Here is a 22179-nt window from a genome sequence, read left to right as displayed (position 1 = left end):
TGATGTCATCAGTCGCCGTTCAAATGGTGACGCCTGCTTTACTACGAGTCTGTCGCGTCGTGCATGTAAAGCGTGTGTAGAATTTCCGCTTTTAATAGCTCAGGACAAAATGTTCCTCTTCCTCCTTCTCTCCTCTTCCTCCTCCTCTTCCTCCTTTTGTTTATAAACAGCGCCGCGGCTCCGCACGTGACGGCCCGCGCACGTGACCGCGCTGTCCGGCAGCTGGGCACGTGAACTGGCCCCGCCCACAGCAGGCGGCGCCACGTCACGTTTTTCAACACGGGCGGGAGAGTGCGGCTGTGAGTGTTGCCAGGTTGGCCGTTCGTGTGGGCCGATTTCGACGGTAAACCAATTTAGCTGATTATTTAGAATTCTACAAATCGACACGGTTTACGGTGCGCGGAGATGAATATGAATAGAACGCGCACTATGTGTTTTTTTTTCGGAAGAATTGGTCTGAAACAAAGCTCTAAGATCTGGCAACCATGTCCAGACCCTGTTTTGCTCTACTGTGTGCTTGTAACGTGAGAAATGGAACTCATTACTATTCATGAAATGGGGCGGGGCCTGTCGACGGAGGGGCGTGTCTTCCCAGCGAGCCCGCCGCGCAGTGTTCCGCGACGCACCGAGACGACAGACGCGTTTGTCCTGCTCCGCCACCTTCCACCCCAGGTCTGCACGATGTCCGTCGAAGCGACGCAGGCTGAGCCGCTGCCCTTCGTTCTGAAGAAGATCATGGAGATCCCGCCGCCGAATATCCTGGAGGACGGCGACGACGGTGAGCGTGGTGGTGAAGAGGGACGAAGTTCCTGCGTTATTATGGTGTCCACGTGGGCGTGAGTACGTGATCAGTGTTGTGTTTCTGTCGCCCTGCGCACCCAGGAGTCGAGAAGAAGAAGCTGTGCTCCAGCCAGGATGGAGAAGCTCCAGGTGGGACGGGTGATGGGGCTTCCGTCGGAGTTTCGGCCGCCCTGACCCCTGCCATCTGGAACAAGACCATCCCGTACGACGGCGAGAACTTCCACCTGGAGTACATGGACCTGGATGAGTTCCTGCTGGAGAACGGCCTCCCCGTCGCCCTGGAAGAAGAGCTTCAGAAGAGTCTCAAAGAAGAACCCGGCAGCGAGGAAGACGATCCTCCACCATCTTCCCCCATCGAGGTCCTGTCTGCCAGTGAATCCCAGCCAGTGGTGGAAGAGGCTCAGAAGGATGAGGAGCCAGTGTCCGGATCAGGGGACGCTGCCGATGGAGGAGAAGGTAAGACATCTCCTGGATCTCTGTGGTGTTCATGTTCCAAAGAAACCCGAGGATGGCCTTGATTGTGGAATTTCGCAGATAAAGGCGCCAGAAAGGCCTTGGTAGCGTGACAATAGACGAGTCACATGAACCTAGACCAGGAGTATCAGGTTCCGGCGCGGCCCCTCACCTTCCTCAAGTAATTCAATTCGTTGGCCTTGTGCAGACATAAAAGCGGATGGCAGCAGGCGGACCTCGGCTCCGGTGGACCCGGAGGAGATCGAGGTGGACGTGAACTTCCAGCCGGACCCCACCGACCTGGTTCTGTCCAGCGTGCCGGGCGGAGAGCTCTTCAACCCCCGCAAGCACCGCTTCTCTGAGGAGGAGCTCAAGCCCCAGCCCATGATCAAGAAGGCCAAGAAGGTGTTTGTTCCAGATGAGAAGAAGGTGGGTGGCAGGGCACGTTCCTGTAAATTACACACATATTCAGATAGGCGCTGCTCTGTGAAGATTGTAGAACGTTCCGGATGGGATATCGTGAGTGAGATTAAGGGATTAAAGGATTTGTGTGGGGTGGAGGGTTGGCCCTCCTCATCCTCACGTCTTTTGAAGTACCACCCGGTACTTTAAAGTGTATTTTGAAGCATGTCTGCCAGCCAGGCCATATTCATTATTCACCCAGACCAAGGGATAGATTTTTGTCAACAATCTTGATAATTATGGATATTAAATAGTCATATTCTTCAATTACATTTACAGCATTTTTCAGACGCCCTTATCCAGAGTGACTTACAATCAGTAGTTACAGGGACAGTCCCCCCCTGGAGACACTCAGGGTTAAGTGTCTTGCTAGGATTTGAACCTGGGTCTTCTGGTTCATAAGCGAGTGTGTTACCCACTACTAACAAACACCTACCTACATCCTCAATTGAGCAAAATGATAAAATGCTTAAAATGTACAGTATTTCATCAGGGAATGAGTGAATGCATAATGTCTGCTTATTCTATACTTAATATAAATAAAATAAATTCTGAAATAATAACATTTAATTAATACAAAATATATTTATTTTTTTTATAATGCATGCCTTATTTAATTAATTAATGATGTTTTAATGTCCCATTTTAAATGATTCATGAGACATTTTATTTTTTGTCCTCCATATCTTTGAGTATCTATAAGAGCAACACATAAGTAAAATATTATTATTATTATTGTGGGATTTTCTGCGGTGGTGGTGGTGGCGCCGCCATCTTGTGGTTGGCGGTGGTATTGCAGTATTTGGTAGAAGTGCTGACACAAAATGGAACGAAAGTGGCATGTTCTGTAGCTTGTTCCTAAAATAAATCCGTGTTAGTATATATAAATGTGCGCATCTGAACGGTCACGTATGAATACGAATGTGTCGTCAGGATGAGAAGTACTGGTCCAGAAGGAAGAAGAACAACATGGCCGCCAAGCGTTCCCGCGACGCCCGGCGCCTGAAGGAGAACCAGATCACGGTGCGGGCCGCCTTCCTGGAGCGGGAGAACGCGGCGCTGCGGCAGGAGGTGGCCGAGCTGCGCAAGGACTGCGGCCGCTGCAAGAACATCGTGTCCCGCTACGAGGCCAAATACGGGCCGCTGTAAGGCCCGCCCCCTCCGAAGTCACGTTATCCCCGCCCCCCGGGCGGGAGGCCACGCCCCCTCACTACAGACGGGAGCCCCGCATGAGCTACACTAGGAAAGGTTGCCGTGGTGATACTGCCTGTCTGTCTGACCGACTGTCTCTCTCCTCTTTTTGAAGCCTGCACGACGTGGACATGTCGAATTGATGATGATTTATTGATTTATTCATGGAGGGCGGGGCTAAAAGAAATGAATAAATGAATAAATACGTGGCTGATCGAACCACGCCTGCGAGACGATCACACAATGAGGAAGGTGGTGTGTGTGTGTGTGTGTGTGTGTGTGGTTGTCATCGTCATGGTGACTTAGAGCTCTTCCTTCCATCCCCTCTTTGTCACACGCTGTTTTACCCTCCCTTTCACTTTGCACCACGCGCGTGTGTGTGTGTGTGTGGTTGTGTGTGTGTGTGGGGACGATGACCAGTGTGTGACAGTAAGGTCTGATCCTTGATTAAAGCGGGTGGATGTGGATTTAGTTTTTTTAACCACATACCACTGTGTAAATATTCGTAAAATGAAGTTCTATAACAAGAGTAATGAATAGTGATGCATATATAATAAAATTGTCTAAAAGCAGACAGGCAGCGACTGTTATCCTCCGCGTGACCCCGGGCAGAGGTCACGCCGCTGGGCAGCACTGATTGGTCAGGACAGATGGAGGAATCTGTAAATAGGCTCGTTTTAACGCTCTCGTTTTTATTTTACTGTCTTGAAGTAAAGATTTTGTATCTCGCCGGTTTCGTTTGCGTCATGTCGTAGCGTTCTTAACGTCTCGTGTCCGTCGACTGTGATCAGTGATGATGACGATGATTCTTAACTCTGCAGAAGGGTCGCCATGCAGGGATTTTTTGGGTAAATAGCCTGAGCTGCTCATTTATGGTGGTTTTTTGTACTCTTCCGAACAGGTCGGCATTATGTTTACCTCACTGAGATATGAATATGAAGCAGCTTTTCATTTCTACTGTTCCAGGCTACAGGTTATCGATATGGACTCTGCAGCAATATTTCCTCTTGTTCACAATTTGTATTCTGTTAGTAACTCAGGCGTCTGTGCTTCCATTCACAGAGGGACGTTTGGGAAATATGACTATTTTTGGGGCATTTAAGTGTACTTAAGTAAAATGTCATTCACAAACTGGAGAGAATTTTTAAACATATACATATATATATATATATGTGTATATGTGTGTGTTTAATGGAGTCTTTATTTAACTTGCTAATGCTATATTGCAATAGCAAAATGATGATAATCACACACTGGTATTCCATCCCGGGCTTTAAATTGCATCGTTGGTCGGGAGGAAATGTGTGTGCTGGGCTTCCATCCGGCTCGCGGCGTGTGTGTGCACTGTATGGTGGGGTTGTACAGCAAATTCACTCTATAAAAGACTATCACTGTGTTCAATGTTCTTTTTCTATTAAATATTGTCATTTTTGGAAGATCTCTGGGCATACGTTACTGACTATCTACATAACACATTAGAGGCATAACAGATTTACAGGCATTAAAGGCATAATTAATACCCTCCTTTATATCAGAGATCAATAATATTAAGATCAGATTAAATTTTACGTTCTATTTGGTGCATTTTTTTATTTTTAAGGTCCGTTTTTGTAAAAAAAAAAAAATTGTTTTATATGTATGTATAAATATGAATATTTGCTCTTTATTCTCTGCCCGGCGCTGTGCATATGAATAAAGAGGAATTCCATTCAACTTGACCCCGTGGTGACCTTATTTATTGACCTTGTCATATTCTGCCACCCGTACGCCCTTGTGTAATGATCGTACACGTACGTGTGTAACCGAGGGCCGGGACCTCAAAATGATCCCACCAATTTCTGCACTTCCTGATGGTTCAAGGGTCTATTTTGCTGCAAAATGTACAGTACTGGCCAAAAATTTGAATGGGAAGATGTCCAATGTTATGTACTTAACAAAAAAGGTGAAATAAGTGAAAACATGTTTTATATTCTAGTTTCTTTGCTCTGATTACTGCTTTGCACACTCTTGGCATTCTCTCCATGAGCTTCAAGAGGTCGTCACCTGAAATGCTTCTCCAACAGTCTTGAAGGAGTTCTCAGAGGTGTTTAGCACTTGTTGGGGTCCAGCTCACCCCAAACCATCTGGATTGGGTTCAGGTCCGGTGACTGTGGAGGTCAGGTCTCCACTTTTTGTTAAGTACAGAACTCCACATGTGGTCATTCATAGTTTTGATGCCTTCAGTGAGAATCTACCAACGTAAATGGTCATGAAGATAAAGAAAACACGTTGAATGAGAAGGTGTCCAGGCTTTTGGCCTGGACTGTACATATTGGGCCTTGTAACAGACCGATATTTCTTTTAGATTTTACAGCATTGTCCCTATGCTATGTAAAAGCTGTGTAAAATATTGACCTTTACAGCTGAGGTACACCCAGTTCAAGGACATTCTATTTTACATTTATGGCATTTATCAGACGCCCTTATCCAGAGCGACTTACAATCAGTAGTTACAGGGACAGTCTCCCTGGAGCAATTTTAGGGTTAAGTGTCTTGCTCAGGGACACAATGGTAGTAAGTGGGATTCGAACCCGGGTCTTCTGGTTCATAGGCGAGTGTGTTACCCACTAGGCTACTACCACCCTATTCTATATCTATATACATTCTATATCTGGGTATAATGAAACGTTTTTTTATAAAAATCGTACAAAAATTGACATTTTTATACAACACTGATTACAGTTTTGATGGTGTGGAATTACTGTTATAAATATTTTACACGTGAAGTTATGAATTCTTGTCTGGGACAAAAGAACAGAGTATCGTGAACATTATTGTTTTTGTTTTTTTTTACATTTCAGTCAGAGGAAAGGTGGTGACCATTTGCAACAACGCTGAATTTTGCATTTTCACAGCGATTTAGAGGAAATTTCCAGGTATTTCATGTGACTTGTGATGTTATTTTCAGGCCACATCAGCCTGCCCTCCCTGGTAACACAGAACATTCCATATTTTGATAGCAGGATAAACTGGAAACGCTTGATGATCAGTGATATTAGCGATTGGAGAGAAATGAAGACAGGAGCGGTGGGTTATGTTCCATGCTTCCATTATCATTCAGTTTTATTACAAACTTAAAAAACAAACAAAAAGGTATTTAAATCCGATACAATAAGAAACCCCGGCACGGGGAGCACAGAGAAAGGTCGTTGCATTCCACGTGTGAAAGGTTCGAATAAGTCCAGCTCCAACTGGGAATATGAAGGGGAGCAGAAGAGGAGGAATAGCACACACAGACACGAATATTATTTTTCATTACTAGCTCCGTTTAGTCTGCAGTGTTAAATTGTACAAAATAAAACCTCTTTATTGCAAAAAGAAAACTATGTAATAATGAAACAGGCGTTCGATATTACTCGGATATAAAACTACATTTGAGACATTCCCGCTGTGAACTGTACATTCCACATTCTGCGAGTAATGCGGCGCTGAAGGACCAGGACTATCCCAGCAGCCCCAGTTCCCAGGACCAGTCCAGTCCAGCAGAGGGAGAACCGCGGCGGGTTCACGTTATTGCTACCGGCCTGCAGGAGGGGGCGGGGTCGATCAATCAGGGCCCCACCCCCCCCAAAAAAACATTCATTCAAGTAGCGGGAAAAGAAACCGAGGTTTCGCAGGCCGTATCGTTACCCGTCGTTTATTCAGCAAAATTCTACACAAGGTACAATGCACAAACACATTTTAATATCCTCCTCATCTTTCATAGATCTCTCTCTCTCTATATATATATATTCATATATTTATTTCTGCAAAAATAAACTGCACATATGAAACTAAATAAAGGATATTTAAACATAAGAAATATATACCTATACATTTAATTATAGCATATATATCTCTTTTACAAATGTAGATTATTCCTCTGGAAAAGAACACAGGGAAAAATATAGAAAATTGTAAATAAATTACCAAAAAAAAAAAAATTCTACCCCACTGTACCTAGCCCATCAAACCATTTTAAACCCACTGACCCTCCCACCCAGGACACTTCAAGTTAATTAAAAAAAAAAAAAAAAAAAAAAAAGGAAAATGATAAATGTAATAATTCTGCACGTGACTAAACGCTGATGTGGGACGAGCCGAGGGTACGCAGGACGCTTGCGGGCACAATTATAAAAGACCCCCCCCCCACACACACACACAACAAACACCAACCACCACCACCCGCAAGGGACACGACGACAGCAAACGACAACACTCCGGCCAGGAGGTCCCCAAAACGCCCCGCCCTCCCCTACAAAAAAACCTCGATAGAAACTGCATATCGCGTAAAGGACCGTAAAACGGGGGAACGCGGGCTCCTCACAGAGGAGTATCTCTCCGTCGCTGGGCCTCCACCTTCATGCACTGCTGAATGCAACCTGTACGCGGGGGGGGTGGGTGGGCGCGAGAAAATTGATGGGCCGACTCGTACCGAAGGACGTCGCGGTCAAGCCGCCCGCATCAGGGAACCTCCTGTTCCGTGATGGCGCCGGTCTCGCCACGTTCAGAGACGGCACTGCGGCAGAGTCGCCCTCGAACCCGCACGAGGGCCGACCCACCGACGGCTTCGGGGAGAGAGGACTTGGCACGAACTGCGCGGAGCGGGAACCCCGTAAGCATTTAAGATGCTGAGGTTTCATTAAAAGTGCGCGCTCGGGAAACGAAATACGGAACGAGAGCTCAACATTCAGCGCCATGATGATGCGTCGGCCCGGCCCGCCCCCTCCCGCCCCGCCCCGACGTTTACAAGCTTCCCGGGGGGGGCGGCTCAGTTGGCCAGGACCACCGGCTGGAAGGCGGGGCTGGGATACTGCAGGTTGTAGCCGCCGAGGCCCTCCACAAACGGGGACTTCTCCACGAACGCCACGGCGCCGCCACCGCCACCGATCATCCCGACCGCCGGACCGGGTGGCGGGCTGGAGAAGGGGTCGAAGGTCGCATGGGCGCGGGGATGTGGGTGCGCGGACGGGAACAGCGCCGGGACGTCGGCGTCGAGGTACGGGTGGACCTGGGGGGCGGGGTAGATGAACTCTTTGGCGTTGGGGGACAGCTGGCTGGGGGCGGGGCCTCCCAAGGAGTGCAGGGACAGGGACTTGTGTTTCAGCAGGCCGGACGGGGACATGGCGGTGGGCGAGCGGCGCGGCGGCAGGCTGATGCTGGTCACGCTGGCCGACCCCAGGCCACTGCACTTCTTCATCTTGGTGGAGCCAAACTTGGTGGCGGCGAAGGTGGCCGTGGTGAAGGTGATCGGCTGAAGGGGCGGCCGAGGGCCGGGCGGGACGGGGGACAGTGGCTGCGGCTGAGACGACAGGAAGGGGAGGCTAGCACTTGGCGGTGAAGGGGTGGAGGTATTGGAGGGGTTGGACGACGGGTCGGTGGGAGAGCTGGACATGGAGTAACCGAGCAGGCCCTGGCAGGACGAGGTAGCGAGGGGCGTAGGGGAGCTGGACAGGGACTGCAGCAGGACCGGGGAAACCTGGCCTGCGATCGGGATGAACACCTGGGCGTCGGGATTGAAGCCGAAACTCTTCACCTCCTCGGCCTCCAGGTCCCCGTTGCTGAAGCCACTTCCTGCCTCAGGCCTGTCCAACTCGCTGGCCAGTCCCGGCGGGTCTTCGAAGTACAGCACCTTCACGGCTCCTTTCTCCCCGATCTGGTAGGACACCTCGTACGGGTCGATCCAGATGCTCAGCTCCGCAGGAACGTTGGCGCGAACCTCCTCGGTGTCCAAGCCGCTCCTCTTGGCGGCCAACTCCACCACAGGGTCCTTCAGGGATCCCAGGTGGAGGCATCGGAACGCCGAACCCCGCAGCGGGCTCTCGGGATACCAGTGACCCTCAAAACGGGACATGAGGATCTGCTCCAGCTCTTCTCCGAACAGATCGGCACGGCGCCGCGGCAGTTTGTTGTACAAGTAGGACACAATGAAGTTCAGGGCCACTTTCACCTCCAGGTGCATGGTGGGAAGAGAGTGGTTTCTCCGTGCGAACAGCTCCGGATGGTTTACAAATCACATCTTCTTAACCCGCTCTGGGGAGAAGAAAAGGTACGTAGTGACGGTGGGGTTTCTCCAGTTCCGTCGGTGATCTTCCACCCTCAGGCCTACACGCAAAAGAGGAACATTTCATTACAATTAAATCTCTGAATTCACAAGGGGTCAGTGGTGACCTAGCGGTTAAGGAAGTGGCCCCGTAATCAGAAGGTTGCCGGTTCGAATCCCGATCCGCCAAGGTGCCACTGAGCAAAGTACCGTCCCCACACACTGCTCCCCGGGCACCTGTCATGGTGCCCACTGCTCACCAAGGGTGATGGTTAAATGCAGAGGACAAATTTCACTGTGTGTACCGTGTGCTGTGCGTCACAAGAGACAATCACTTCACTTAATAAAAAAAAACATTTCAACAGGAAGGAGTTTTTTGGTTCATCTTTGATTAGTCCCCCGCGCACGTGCAAAATGGAAGACGCCGCGCACACATTTCCCAGGATGCACCGCGTGTGACGTCACCACGCCTGCCCGCCCCCGCGCCTTCAAAACACGGTTCTGCTGCGACAGCCCGGCCGGGTTAACGATCTGCCTCCGCTTTCATATTTCACGTCGGAATTCTCCCATTTTTTCCCTCTAATTTCTCGTCCGCTCGAACTCGGCGTGCGTTTGGATGAGAGGTCCATGGGGTCGAGATAATATCCAAACAGCGCCGCGTCGCGTTTATCGTGCATGTCGTTCCTTTTCGAGGCAAGTAAACACGCCGCGGAACCAGCAGCTCACGCCGGCGCACGGCGACACCTCGGGCCGGCCAATGTCATTCAATGTCACCCCGACGCACGGCCAGGCCGTCGTGACAGACGGGACGTTATCTCGCGATACAAAACGGGGTGGGGGTCAACTCGGGGGTCATTGCGTAACTTTGCGGGCGTCACGTTGCAAGCGGAATAAAAGTGAAATGCGACTTTTGTCGCAACTAACTAGAACTTAAACATAAAACCACGGGGATGAAGGAGGTAAGAAGTTAAAAAGAACTGAAGATGCCAGTGGCCATAAATAATTAGATTGGGGAGACGGGTCTGTGATCATGGTGTCAGATTTCATATTTTGCCTGATTCAAGATTTTATTCGGCTCTAAACGGTTCTAAACGGTCCTGCACTATGCAATGCAATACCTTTAAAACGTTAAACAAATAACTTTGTGGTTTTATACTGTGCACTTTGAACAATACATGTGTAAACTAGGAATGCAGGTTACCCGTTTATTGAGCAATAACAGATTAAAGAAAAAAACCTGATATATACTCGCTGAGCGACGTGGAGACGCTATTTATACTCACTGGGGCCGAGGAAGGTCCTCTTCTTACAAAACGGACGAACAAGAGGATGACCCCGCTGCAGCCAGAAAACGGAACGCGGCCCCCTCCCAGCTGGATTCCCGATTAAAAACTATGAATGGAGCCAGCAGCGGCTGCTCGTCCGAACGCAGGCAGCCATGAGAGGAAACTTTGCTGTTTGACAACCGCGCGCATTTATACAACACAACCTCCACACCCTCCGGCCTGTGACGCGGCTCCGGCCGGAACTACTTCCTTAACCTATGTTGTGATAACAGATTAAAAGAGATTTTTAAAAAAGGTCAATCATATTGAGTGGTCATCCAAGCCATGAAATGTTAATTTAATTACACTTCCTAACGGAATGCTGACAACGGATTACTGTTTTCATGGCATAATTAAACGAAATAAAAAAAACACGAATACATTTCGTGTGATTTCAACAGTCAACAGCCTGGCCAGTTGTCATTTCTAGACGTCGTCGACGTTAAAAAGTCGAGCGTTGGATTTAAACGCCTTCGTGCGATCGTCTTCCGTCGACCTAGTTTTTGGCGACGGGACATCTCCGAGTCGACAGCGGTGCTGCGCGGTTGCTAAAAATACAGACCGTGATAGCAACAGAGCCGCTATTGGACCGCGGGAGGGAGGGTCGGACCCGGCCGGGCTTGCGGGCGTCCAATCAGCGCCCACCCGGGCATCATGGGATATGTGGTTTGTTGTGGTTGGAGACCGTAAATGTCATTTCTGCAGCGTCCACCTGGATGCATGTGCTGATTGTACACGCTTAATTGGTCAGACAAATTAATTATGTCAAATAAGTGGGAACAGTATGCCACCCACATGAAATGCATGAAACCCAATCGATGGAAATACTGGATTTATATTCTCAGAGCACAGAGAAAGGGACCAAAGAGCAATTCTCAGCTGTGTTATTGTCAAATGTTCCAAATATCATTCAGATATTCACACGTTTTTTGTTTTTTCTGTTCTTATTAATCTATTAATTCTGAGTTACGCATAAGTCAGCCATCCATCCTTCATATATATGGCTTAAAGCTATATATAGAGAGCAAAACTGGCATAAATTACCACATTTATTACCAATTTACTTTTTAAAAAACATAGTGAACAATACTTTTATTTTATTCAAAATCACTTTTGATTTAAATGATTTAATAAGAATTTATTTGAGAGCTTTCCTTTGACAAGTATATGTCAATTTTTCCAAAATCTCTCTTATGCCCATACATATTTCACCCTTCAATACTCCTCACCATCCTCCTGGTACACGTGTTTATTGCTTAATATTTCAATTAAATTAATTATATTTTTGTCAAATAAGAAATTAGCAAGCTCAGAATAATTAATAACCTGTAGGAACCTATGAGACATGATTTGGGAAATCATATGATTTTTACTGCATTTTATATCAAAATAAACCATTAATTAAACCACATATAGATTTGGGTTTTTATTTTCAGTACTTTAATGGTAAAGCGATATTACTATTTCTATAAGACAAAAACATGGATAGATTTTCAAAAAACAAGAATGACAGAAGAATAAACATTGAGTATGAATTTAATATATAACCAGGTATGAAGAATTTTCTGGAATAATTTTTTGTTGCTCTAAGAGCACAGACCCTGGCGTAGTGAACAAATTCATTTCTAAAAAAAGACTTGAATGTATGAATGACATGAATATAACTATTTTTTGCTTTTGCTGATCAAATGACATGATCCTGTATTCTGATTGACCTATCTTCCCCTCCCTGCACGGGAACTGTCTGGGGCAGTGGTGGCCTAGTGGTTAAGAAAGTGGACTCGTAATGACAAGGTTGCCGGTTTGAATCCTGACCCGCCAAGGTGCCACTGAGCAAAGCACCGTCCCCACACACTGCTCCCCGGGCGCCTGTCATGGTGCCCACTGCTCACCTAGGGTGATGGTTAAATGCAGAGGACACGTTTTACCATGTGCTGGGCATCACAATCACTTCACTTAATCCCCTTCTTTATTTTCTCTTCTGATCTACCTGATTGCAATTTTGTTCAGCATTTTTATACATTGTTGCACTTTATGTTTTGTGTCCTTGTTCAAATGTCCAGTGTTGAAAGAAAGTGGACCACATCCCGAACCGCCAAGGTGATGAAGATCCCGTCCGCAACGTGACGTTTGATTTCAGCACAACAACAGCACGTTTTATGTCGGCGAGCCTCAGCCAACATGGCCGACATTGTGAGACAGTCCTGCAGGCCGACCGGAAGTGGGCGTTTCCGGGGCTTTAAAAGTCGGACTGTGACGTCAGCCGGCAGCGACGCATCTTTGTCAGTGAACAAAATGGCGTCTTACTGCATGACTGTGACGCGGCTGCGGGTAAGCGACTATTCGTGTGAAATTATCTATTTTTGTGCCCCGAACCGCTTTGCTTTGTGCGTCTTTGTGCGTTTCCGTCGTTTTGACTCTGGTCCTGTAAAGGGCGCGGCGGTCGCTGGCTGCGGCGGCCGCGCAGCGCGTCAGGTCACCGTGTCCCCGCCACCGGCTGCCGGCGACGTCTGGTGGCCGCTGACTGAGACCGCGTCTCCGACCCGCCGCGCCCCGACTCCCCGCCTGGTCGCTCCCCTTTTCTTCCACCAAGCGAGCCTGTGCGTGTCGCGACGGTCCCTCCGCCTGTCGCGCAGTTGACAAGGTGACCGCAAGGTTACCGGCTACAGGCGCTCCGTCCCAGCAGACCCAGCGTTTATTTTTACAGCTTTATAATCCTTTATTGTCCCGTCACGTTGTCTGTGTGCAGCTTGCTCTGGGTGATGGTGCCCGGCGGCTCCATGTGTCGGCCGCCTTCAGCGCCAAGGCCAAGGTGTCCATGAGCCGCTTCGAGCCGGACTCCAGCGTCAACTACCAGAACCTGCACTCCAATGTCAACATCGTCCGGAGAAGGTCGGCAGCGTCCCGGCACAGCAGCGTCCCACACACATCTACATTTACAGCATTTACCAGACGCCCTTATCCAGAGCGACTTACAATCAGTAGTTACAGGGACAGTCCCTCCCTGGAGACACTCAGGGTTAAGTGTCCTGCTCAGGGACACGATGGTAGTGAGAGCGGTTTGAACCTGGCTCTTCTGGTTCATAGGCGAGGGTCTTACCCACTAGGCTACTGCCAGCCATACCACACGTAAATTAGAGGAGGTGGACCAGATACGATGAATCTCTTCCCCATCAGGCTCGACCGCCCGCTCACGCTTTCGGAGAAGATCGTCTACGGTCACCTGGACGACCCGCATGGACAGGAGATCGTCCGGGGCCGCACCTACCTGCGCCTGCGGCCGGACCGCGTCGCCATGCAGGATGCCACCGCGCAGATGGCCATGCTGCAGTTCATCAGCAGCGGCCTGCCCAGGGTGGCCGTCCCCTCCACCATCCACTGCGACCACCTGATCGAGGCGCAGGCGGGCGGGGCCCAGGACCTGCGCAAAGCAAAGGTGAGCGGCGTGGGCGGGGCCGCAGGCTGCAGCACACAACACAACATTCCATTATATTTTTGTATGAATGTTTCTGGTCTATTCTGAAAATAAAATAATCATTATATTAATTCACATTCAGAGTTCACCGTCGCTGCGTGAGGTTTTTCTCGTTCTCACTCAGCCCTAAAATACATAACATGCTATTATGTGGTTGGAAATGAGTCATTATCAGTAGAGATAATCATTCAATACTGAAGAGCTGTGGCTCCGTCTCCACCCTTTCTTCAACGGAGGCCTGGTGAAGTTTTATTTCTGCTCCAGGAGGAATTCGGCAGTGCAAATCTAAAGCTATATAAATATAGAACTATGCTTTACGGCGCCACTACATATTCGCGTCCGGATCTTGTAATGCCTTGCACCTGCTGGCTGCTGGGTGAGTGGTGGCCCTTTGACCTTCAGCCCGATGACGAGTGACCCCAGTTCTCTACAGAGCCTGCTGTGGAGCGTCAGTCCCAGCATGCACTGCTGCTGCTGGCAGATTCTAACTCCTCCCCTTCCTTTCACTGCAGGAAGTGAATCATGAGGTGTACAATTTCCTGGCCACGGCAGGAGCCAAATATGGAGTTGGGTTCTGGAAGCCCGGTTCTGGAATCATCCATCAGGTAGGGAGCGTTGTCTGATGCTCTGCTGGTATCCTTCAGTGGTCTGATGGGGTTTTAATTGGAACTTCGTTTCGGAACTTCAGATCATTCTGGAAAACTACGCCTACCCTGGGGTCATGCTGATAGGCACAGACTCCCACACGCCCAACGGAGGCGGCGTTGGTGGTATTTGCATCGGTGTTGGTGGAGCGGACGCCGTCGACGTCATGGCCGGAATCCCCTGGGAGCTCAAGTGTCCCAAAGTGAGTGGCTCCTTCGTTAATTACCTTGTTGGTTGGCCGAGATCCCTGTCGCGTGTAACCGGGCGGGTGGGCCTCGGTCTCCTGCAGGTGATTGGTGTGAAGCTGACCGGCTCGCTCTCAGGCTGGACCTCTCCTAAAGACGTGATCCTGAAGGTGGCGGGCATCCTGACTGTGAAGGGGGGGACCGGCGCCATAGTGGAGTATCATGGACCTGGGGTGGATTCCATCTCATGCACGGGTGAGACCTGTAGGTCTGACTGGTGCAGAGGTCACTGCTGGACTTCACCAGTTCATGCGGTGTACTGTTACAGAGTGACATGTTTGACTGCAACATGGCCTCCAAATGCCCTCCTGATGTTGAAGGTTTGATTTTATTTCGGTCTTGTTTGGTCCCCTAATTCTATATCTGGTTTCTTGGTGCAGAATTATAGCCACTTTGATCCAGTCCCACAGTGAGATTTCCATCTCACCATCTGCAGCTTTAAATGCTAATGAGGAGGCGAGCGGCCTATAGAAATTGAGCGGCATTTGCGGAAATGACGTCAACGCCTCCCACCATTTTTTTTTTTTTTTTTTTTTTCTCTTCCCTTTGCCCCAATCACCGAGCAACTGCAGTGCTTCACATGTTTGGAAGCCATGACGGTCGGTGGAGATGATGTTTTAGGGGAGGGGCAGGTAATTATCTGGGCAGAAATTCTCTGGGCATGAGAAACGGGAGGTAACCTTTCCCCTTATGACGTCAGATCCGACCGTCTGAGCTGCTCCCTGAACGGTGATGCAGAACGACCAAACACTCTTTACACCCATCGCCATTTCTAGGACCGTAGACGGACTGGGGAACTCGTATTAATGTTAAATCATCTGTCAGTTTTTGATAGGGGATCTTTAAGAACTTCAAATCATATTTTAATAATAACAGCTGACCTCGTCCTGCAGGGATGGCCACGATCTGCAACATGGGAGCCGAGATCGGCGCCACGACCTCGGTGTTCCCCTACAACCACCGCATGAAGACCTACCTGGAGAAGACCGGCCGTGGAGGTACGTAGCGACCCGGCCGGCAAATTTACATTTTTATATATATTTTATATTTGTCTTCTTGGCTCCTGTAGAAATCGCTGCTCTGGCTGATGAGTATAAGGACTGTCTGGTGCCCGACGCCGGCTGTGAGTACGACCAGCTGATTGAGCTCAACCTCAGCGAGGTATGCACGTTGCGTCTCGAACGTGTGGTCCTGGGTGTTCAGAACCGATTTAAAAAAAAAAAAAAAAAAAAACCTGATAGTTTCATTCTTTCATCGTTCTGTCAGCTGAAGCCCCACATCAACGGGCCCTTCACCCCTGACCTGGCCCACCCGGTGTCCGAGGTTGGTTCTGTGGCTGAGAAGAGCGGTTGGCCCCTGGAAGTGAAAGTGGGTCAGTATTTAGTGCCAACGCCCTGCTTGTTGTTTGCACAAATGCTAGAAAAAGAAGATTAGTGATGGTGTCGTTAGTAGCATTTTATTTTTCATGCGATTCTGTGACTAATATGAACGTCCATGTCTTGTTTCTTACTCCCCAGGTCTGATCGGCAGCTGCACCAACTCCAGCTATGAAGACATGGGTCGTGCCGCCTCCCTGGCCAAGCAGGCGCTGGACCACGGCCTCAAGTGCAAGGCCCAGTTCACGGTGACCCCCGGGTCGGAGCAGATCCGCGCCACCATCGAGCGCGACGGATACGTGAGTTGGGAGCACGAGCAGCGGCGTTCTGTTGGCCGCCTCCGGCCTGGTCCCCTCACTGCTGCCGTTTCTATCTGTACAGGCTCAGATCCTGAGGGAAGCTGGTGGGGTGGTTCTGGCCAACGCCTGTGGGCCTTGCATTGGTCAGTGGGACAGGTGAGATCCTTCGTACCGTTTTAATGTTAGTCACTCAACATTTTATTTTTATTAAATTATAGTACAATATTATAACATAGAAATGAACTGAGGCAGTGCAGAAATGGTCCCCACTTCCCCATCAGAGGACGTCCTCCTGAGAAGGATTCGGATATTCTGGATATTGGGAAAATCCTTGCTCAAGCTTTTGATCCTTTAAGGATTCCTCCCTGTTCTCTCCGTGCCCTGTATCTGTCTATCTTTTAATATTTTCTGCACCTCAGGAAAGACGTGAAGAAAGGGGAGAAGAACACCATCGTCACGTCCTTCAACAGGAACTTTACTGCCAGGAACGATGCCAACCCAGCCACCCACGCATTTGTGACCTCGCCTGAGGTATTTGGGGACTAACAGTCATGTGTGCAAAGAAAAGGAGTCATGAAAAAGGAATGAATATATATTATATCTTTTTTTTTTTTTTTTTTTTTTTTTTTTTTTGTACAGATTGTCACCGCACTGGCCATCGCTGGTACCCTGAAATTTGACCCCGAGAGGGACTACCTCACCGGGGCCAACGGTGAGAAGTTCAAGCTGCAGCCACCCACAGGTGACGAGCTGCCCCTCCGCGACTTCGACCCCGGCCAGGACACCTACCAGCACCCGCCCGAGGACGGCACCTCGGTCCGTGTCGACGTCAACCCGGCCAGCAACCGGCTGCAGCTGCTGGAGCCCTTCGACAAGTGGAGCGGGAAGGACCTGGAGAACCTGAGCGTCCTCATCAAGGTACCGCCATTCTGTCTGTGCTGCTCTCTGTACTCTTATTTTATCACTTCATGACCTTTTCCTGGAGGATTCTATTTATAAATGAGTCGGTCCTTATTAGGGTTCCCAATCGATACAGACATGAATATATTAAGTGATTTTTGATATTTTGCTCTATTTATTGCCAAAACGTACATTTCAGCGTTTACCAGACACTCTTATCCAGAGCGTATTACTCAGTAGTTACAGGGACTGTCCCCCTGGAGACACTCACGGTTAAGTGTCTTGTTTAGGGGCACAACGGTAGTTGTAGGGTTTTGCCCACTAGGTTACTACAATCCCAGTCACCTTAGTTATGCTACTTCAATATTTGATTTCTTAATTCTAAAAATTGTGTTTAATGTTCTAATCCTGAACACCGTTCGAAAAATAAATGGAGCACCTAGCCAACACACGTAACTCCAAGTCAGTCACACTTCTGAGAAATCGAACTGTCCGCTTAGGAATCAACACTGATTCACCATCAAGTTCACATGCTGTTGTGCGAATGGAATAGACATCAGGTAGAAATTATAGCAAATCAGCAAGACGTCCCCAAATGGTCAGGAACAGACTCCATGAGGGCCTGACATCCACAAGTGGAGGTTGTGCTTGTAGCCCAACACTGTGCAGCACATTTGGAGTTTACCAGAGAACACCAGGATTTGCAAATTCGCCACTGGCACCCTGTGCTCTTCACAGATGAAAGCAGGTTCACACTGACCGCATGTGACAGGCATGAGTCTGGCGTTCTGCTGCCTGCAACATTCTCCAGCATGACCGGTTTGTGGGTCAGTAATGGTGTGGGGTGGCATTTCTTTGGGGGGCTGCACAGTCCTCCGTGTGCTCACTAGAGGTAGCCTGACTGGTACCAAGATGAGATCCTCAGACCCCTTGTGAGACCATATGGTGGTGCGGTTGGCCCTGGGTTCCTTCTATTGCAAGACCATGCGAGACAAAGGAATTGACGCTATGAACTGGCCCGCCCGTTCCCCAAACCTTTTTTACAAAAATTTCCCATCATGTCTCCCTCAATCCACCAACACCACATTGCACCACCAGGAGTTGGTGGATACTTTAGTCCAGGTCTGGGAGGAGATCCCTGAGGGGAGACCATCTGCCACCTCATCAGGAGCATGCCAGGCGTTGTAGGGAGGTCATACAGGCACGTGGAGGCCACACCCCCTACTGAGCGCCATTTTTGACTTGTTTTAAGGACGTAACATCAAAGTTGGATCAGCATTTTTTTCTAATGATTTAATTGCTGTATGATTCTGCATCGTTTCCGTTGCGTCACCGCAGGTAAAAGGCAAGTGCACCACTGACCACATCAGTGCCGCCGGCCCCTGGCTCAAGTTCCGCGGTCACCTGGACAACATCTCCAACAACCTGCTGATCGGGGCGGTCAACAGCGAGAACGACGCGGTCAACAAGGTCCGCAACTACCTGACTGGCGAGTACGGAGGCGTTCCCGACGTGGCCCGCCACTACAAGGTACGAGCCATTAATGTATTCGATTTTATTTAAATTGCGTATTAGAATGAAAATGAAGAATAATCATTTTGCATGATGTGGTGTCTTCCTTTTTCTGTGTAAGGCCAATGGCGTGCACTGGGTGGTGGTCGGGGATGAGAACTACGGTGAAGGGTCCAGCAGGGAGCACGCCGCTCTCGAGCCCCGGCACCTGGGAGGGCGGGCCATCATAGTCAAGAGCTTCGCCAGGATCCATGGTCTGTGGTGGTCTGTCTTCGACCCCTCCTCACTCACTCTTTTAGTGCTTAAAAAAAAAAAAAAATTAAAATTACTTAAACGTAGTCTTAAATCTAGTGAAGTTATGAGTTCATTTTTTTTTTTGTTAACCCTCTCACTGTCAGAGACCAACCTGAAAAAGCAAGGCCTGCTGCCCCTGACCTTCGCCGACCCCAGAGACTATGACAAGATCCGTCCTGATGACAAGATCTCCATTGTTGGCCTCAAGTCCTTTGCCCCTGGCAAGGTAATAGATCCAGTTTTATTTTCACGTCTGCTGAGGCTGACTATGCTCCTGTGGTGACGACTCAGTTTTCTCCTGCGCAGCCCCTGAAAGCGGTGGTGAAACACGGCGACGGCAGCGAGGACACCATCGAGCTCAACCACACCTTCAACGAGACGCAGATCGAGTGGTTCCAGGCCGGCAGCGCCCTCAACAGGATGAAGGAGCTGCAGCACTGAGCCGGGTGTCGTGCTGAGAGAGCGGGAGGGGCGGGGCTTTTTTGAGAGGGGCGGGATTGCACAAAGCGGTGGAAATGATGAGGCACCTGGCTTGACTCCACCTCCCTGAACACACTCCCTCTCACACACACACACACTCCCCCCCCCCCCCCACAGGTCGCTGTACAAATTGAACGCGCACACGCCCGCCCGTCCCCACACACACACACACACACACACACACGTGGCTGCTGTTGAAAATGTGTATATTTGTTGTATGAAAGCAAACAACTCCTGACCCATTAACTAAAAGTAGTGCTAGCAGTACACTCCAGCTTCTGCTTCGTCGTCGTAGTAACACATTTCACACTCCCGAGTGGCGAGAACTGGATCTGCACCAGAACCCTGCAGGACCAGGTCTCCCTAGAATCTGTTACGTTCCGTAATGAAGAATGTCAGGATTGTTCATGTTAACTGTAATGTGTCATATTCACATTGAGATTGGTCCTGTATGTCTAATTTAAGGCCCCGCCCACTTTGTTGGGCCACTCCTTGGCTCGGCTTCTGAAAGGTTTTGTTGCAGTCTCTCTAACTCCAGCCCTCACTCCCGGATTCCACCGTTTGGGCCTTGGCGTGGTTTGATTGTATAAAGCTGGTGCCGCTGCGTGTTCGGTGCAGTTCCGACTGCTTTTTGGTGCAATTGTTGGGTGGGGATCAGCAGACAAGGGGAAAATGGGAAATCTGTGGACTTTAGTCCAGTCTGTGCCTGGATTTCCGCTTTTAAAAACAGAATTTGTTCCAAATTGGCTGTGAAGGCGGAGGGCCTGTGTTCTGGCATGAATATATTTACATTTTCTGCGGTTTTCCATGAATCCGTGACCATTCAATGCTATGTCTAAATGGGGAAAAAAAAAAAATAGTAATATGTTCTAACAATGAATTTTGTAACTGTTTTATTCTGAACAATTCTCTAAACCAGTGCGTTGTTCCGTGGTTTCAGTTTACTTTTGGCGCGTTTAATGTCATTTTCTTTTCCCCTTGTGAATCATCTGCTTTCTTAATCCTGGTTATTTCAGACACATCACTCTCTGTTTTGATTGTTTGCAGTTTTATAGATCGCCAGATGTCAGGACAGATTTTAGACCATCTTTCTGAATGGAAATAAAATATTTATCTGATGTGCCTGAATATTTTTTTTATTTTATTTCCCCACCACAATCTCTAATTACTCACAGCAATTTAGTTTCAGCTAATTGAGTACTTTTAAATCTTGTTTTATTGCTGGATAAATACTTATTCTTACGATCTTCTCTTTTTCTAAATAGCTGCAGGTTAGAATTTGCCATGTAACAAAGGCTGAAGGAAGCATTTAATAAATGTTAAATTAGCTCTAAGGTAAAACAAGTAAATTTCATTAAAAGATGGATAGTAATAAATTATTAATAGTAATTAATTATGATTTTTGTCTACCCATAAATCGGATTGAGTTCTTTTTCATTATCGTATGGTTGTTTATATTGAATACATTTATACGTGAATACATACTACATTGATATGTTAAATATCACTTTAGAATAAGTCCTGCTGCTGTTTTTACGACAGAACGCAAATGGTGACGCCCTGTCGTGAAATGACAGCGCGTGCGAGCGACGTGTCGGTTGACGGCAGCCATGCTGGACCAGATTAAAACTACAGCCACGTTTGACGCGTGTGTCTCGACAGCGGCTGGCATTTAGGCGTGTAGGGGTCAGGGGTGAAGGCTCGCAGGATGTTCGTCCTGGTGGAGATGATCGACACCGTCCGGATCCCGCCGTGGAACTTCCAGCGGCCGCTGAACGACGCGATAGTCGAGGAGCTGAACAAGAAGCTGGCGAACAAGGTGAGAGCCGCCGGTCCGCGCATCTTGTGCCGGAAAGAGAGTGAAAATGTCTCCAGCGGGCGGGCTGAGCCTCTGCTGCGTGTTGTGTGCAGGTTGTTTACAACGTCGGCCTGTGCGTCTGTCTGTATGACGTCACCAAGATGGAGGACTCCTTCATCTTCCCGGGAGACGGCGCTTCTCACACCAAAGGCAAGAAAACTGATTATAAAGTCTGAAGGTCTGTTTTCCCGACTCTCCTTCAAGTAAAAGTATGTCTCTACACACATCATAAGTGTTTCATGGAAATAAGGAAAACTTCAGATAAATCCATATTCAGCCAATGTTTGAGAGACTGGGGCTTGTTAGAATTTAAATTGCTCAGATAAACAGCGCTTTTATTTTGACTGCTTTTTATTGTGCAATTTAATACAAGAAGCATATTTCTACTGTGGCCATCATAAGACCTGTAATCAGAACGTTGCCTGTTTGAGTCCTGATCCGCCAAGGTGCCACTGAGGTCCCCTTGAGGGTCCCGTCCCCACACACTGCTCCCTGGGCGCCTGTCATGGTGCCCACTGCTCACCAAGGGTGATTGTTAAATACAGAGGACACATGTCACTGTGCTGCAGTGTTTCACAATCACTTCACTTTCTTTCTACAAATGAAAATAACCTACTTGTGTTCCCAGTTCACTTCCGATACGTCGTTTTCCACCCTTTCCTGGACGAGATCCTGCTGGGAAAGATCAAGTACTGCAGCCAGGAGGGCGTACACGGTGAGCTTCCACCTGCACAATAAATGCGGCTCCGTACCTTTACACTTTTTTTTTTTTTTTTAAAAAAACCTTTTTTATTTTTATTTG

At 48.6% G+C, this 22179-nt stretch overlaps 4 protein-coding genes across 4 annotated transcripts in view; 3 read left to right on the top strand and 1 right to left on the bottom strand.

The window, feature by feature from the left end:
• The first annotated feature begins 589 nt into the window (after window positions 1-589).
• LOC114793680 (thyrotroph embryonic factor-like) lies at window positions 590-4347 on the top strand. Its single transcript, XM_028985777.1, has 4 exons — window positions 590-778; window positions 883-1257; window positions 1463-1683; window positions 2650-4347. The coding sequence occupies exons 1-4, from the start codon at window positions 682-684 to the stop codon at window positions 2863-2865; spliced, it is 909 nt and encodes a 302-aa protein (XP_028841610.1). The 5' UTR covers window positions 590-681; the 3' UTR covers window positions 2866-4347.
• Window positions 4348-6975: 2628 nt separating this feature from the next.
• LOC114793675 (protein Tob2-like) lies at window positions 6976-10446 on the bottom strand. Its single transcript, XM_028985772.1, has 2 exons — window positions 10252-10446; window positions 6976-9030 (listed from the first exon to the last, which is right to left on the bottom strand). Exon 2 carries the CDS (start codon window positions 8885-8887, stop codon window positions 7697-7699), a length of 1191 nt encoding a protein of 396 aa, XP_028841605.1. The 5' UTR covers window positions 8888-9030; window positions 10252-10446; the 3' UTR covers window positions 6976-7696.
• A 2023-nt stretch (window positions 10447-12469) lies between these two features.
• On the top strand, window positions 12470-20641 carry LOC114793660 (aconitate hydratase, mitochondrial-like). Its single transcript, XM_028985756.1, has 17 exons — window positions 12470-12624; window positions 13043-13185; window positions 13471-13729; window positions 14281-14373; window positions 14457-14615; window positions 14703-14853; window positions 15552-15656; window positions 15728-15819; window positions 15925-16030; window positions 16176-16333; window positions 16416-16489; window positions 16753-16864; window positions 16973-17251; window positions 18572-18763; window positions 18867-18999; window positions 19144-19265; window positions 19346-20641. The coding sequence occupies exons 1-17, from the start codon at window positions 12475-12477 to the stop codon at window positions 19478-19480; spliced, it is 2463 nt and encodes an 820-aa protein (XP_028841589.1). The 5' UTR covers window positions 12470-12474; the 3' UTR covers window positions 19481-20641.
• A 331-nt stretch (window positions 20642-20972) lies between these two features.
• Window positions 20973-22179, top strand: part of LOC114793687 (DNA-directed RNA polymerase III subunit RPC8-like) — a 2040-nt gene continuing 833 nt past the window's right edge. Inside the window, exons 1-3 of the mRNA XM_028985784.1 lie at window positions 20973-21338; window positions 21431-21527; window positions 22006-22092. Coding sequence (XP_028841617.1) covers window positions 21228-21338; window positions 21431-21527; window positions 22006-22092 — 295 coding nt within the window. The 5' untranslated portion in view covers window positions 20973-21227. The remainder of the gene's footprint in view (window positions 21339-21430; window positions 21528-22005; window positions 22093-22179) is intronic.

Source organism: Denticeps clupeoides, chromosome 7 (assembly GCF_900700375.1).
Source record: "Denticeps clupeoides chromosome 7, fDenClu1.1, whole genome shotgun sequence".
In the NCBI taxonomy this organism is placed as follows: Eukaryota; Metazoa; Chordata; class Actinopteri; order Clupeiformes; family Denticipitidae; genus Denticeps; species Denticeps clupeoides.
Note: the sequence above shows the minus strand (reverse complement) of the source record. Positions and strands in the feature narration are given on the sequence as shown.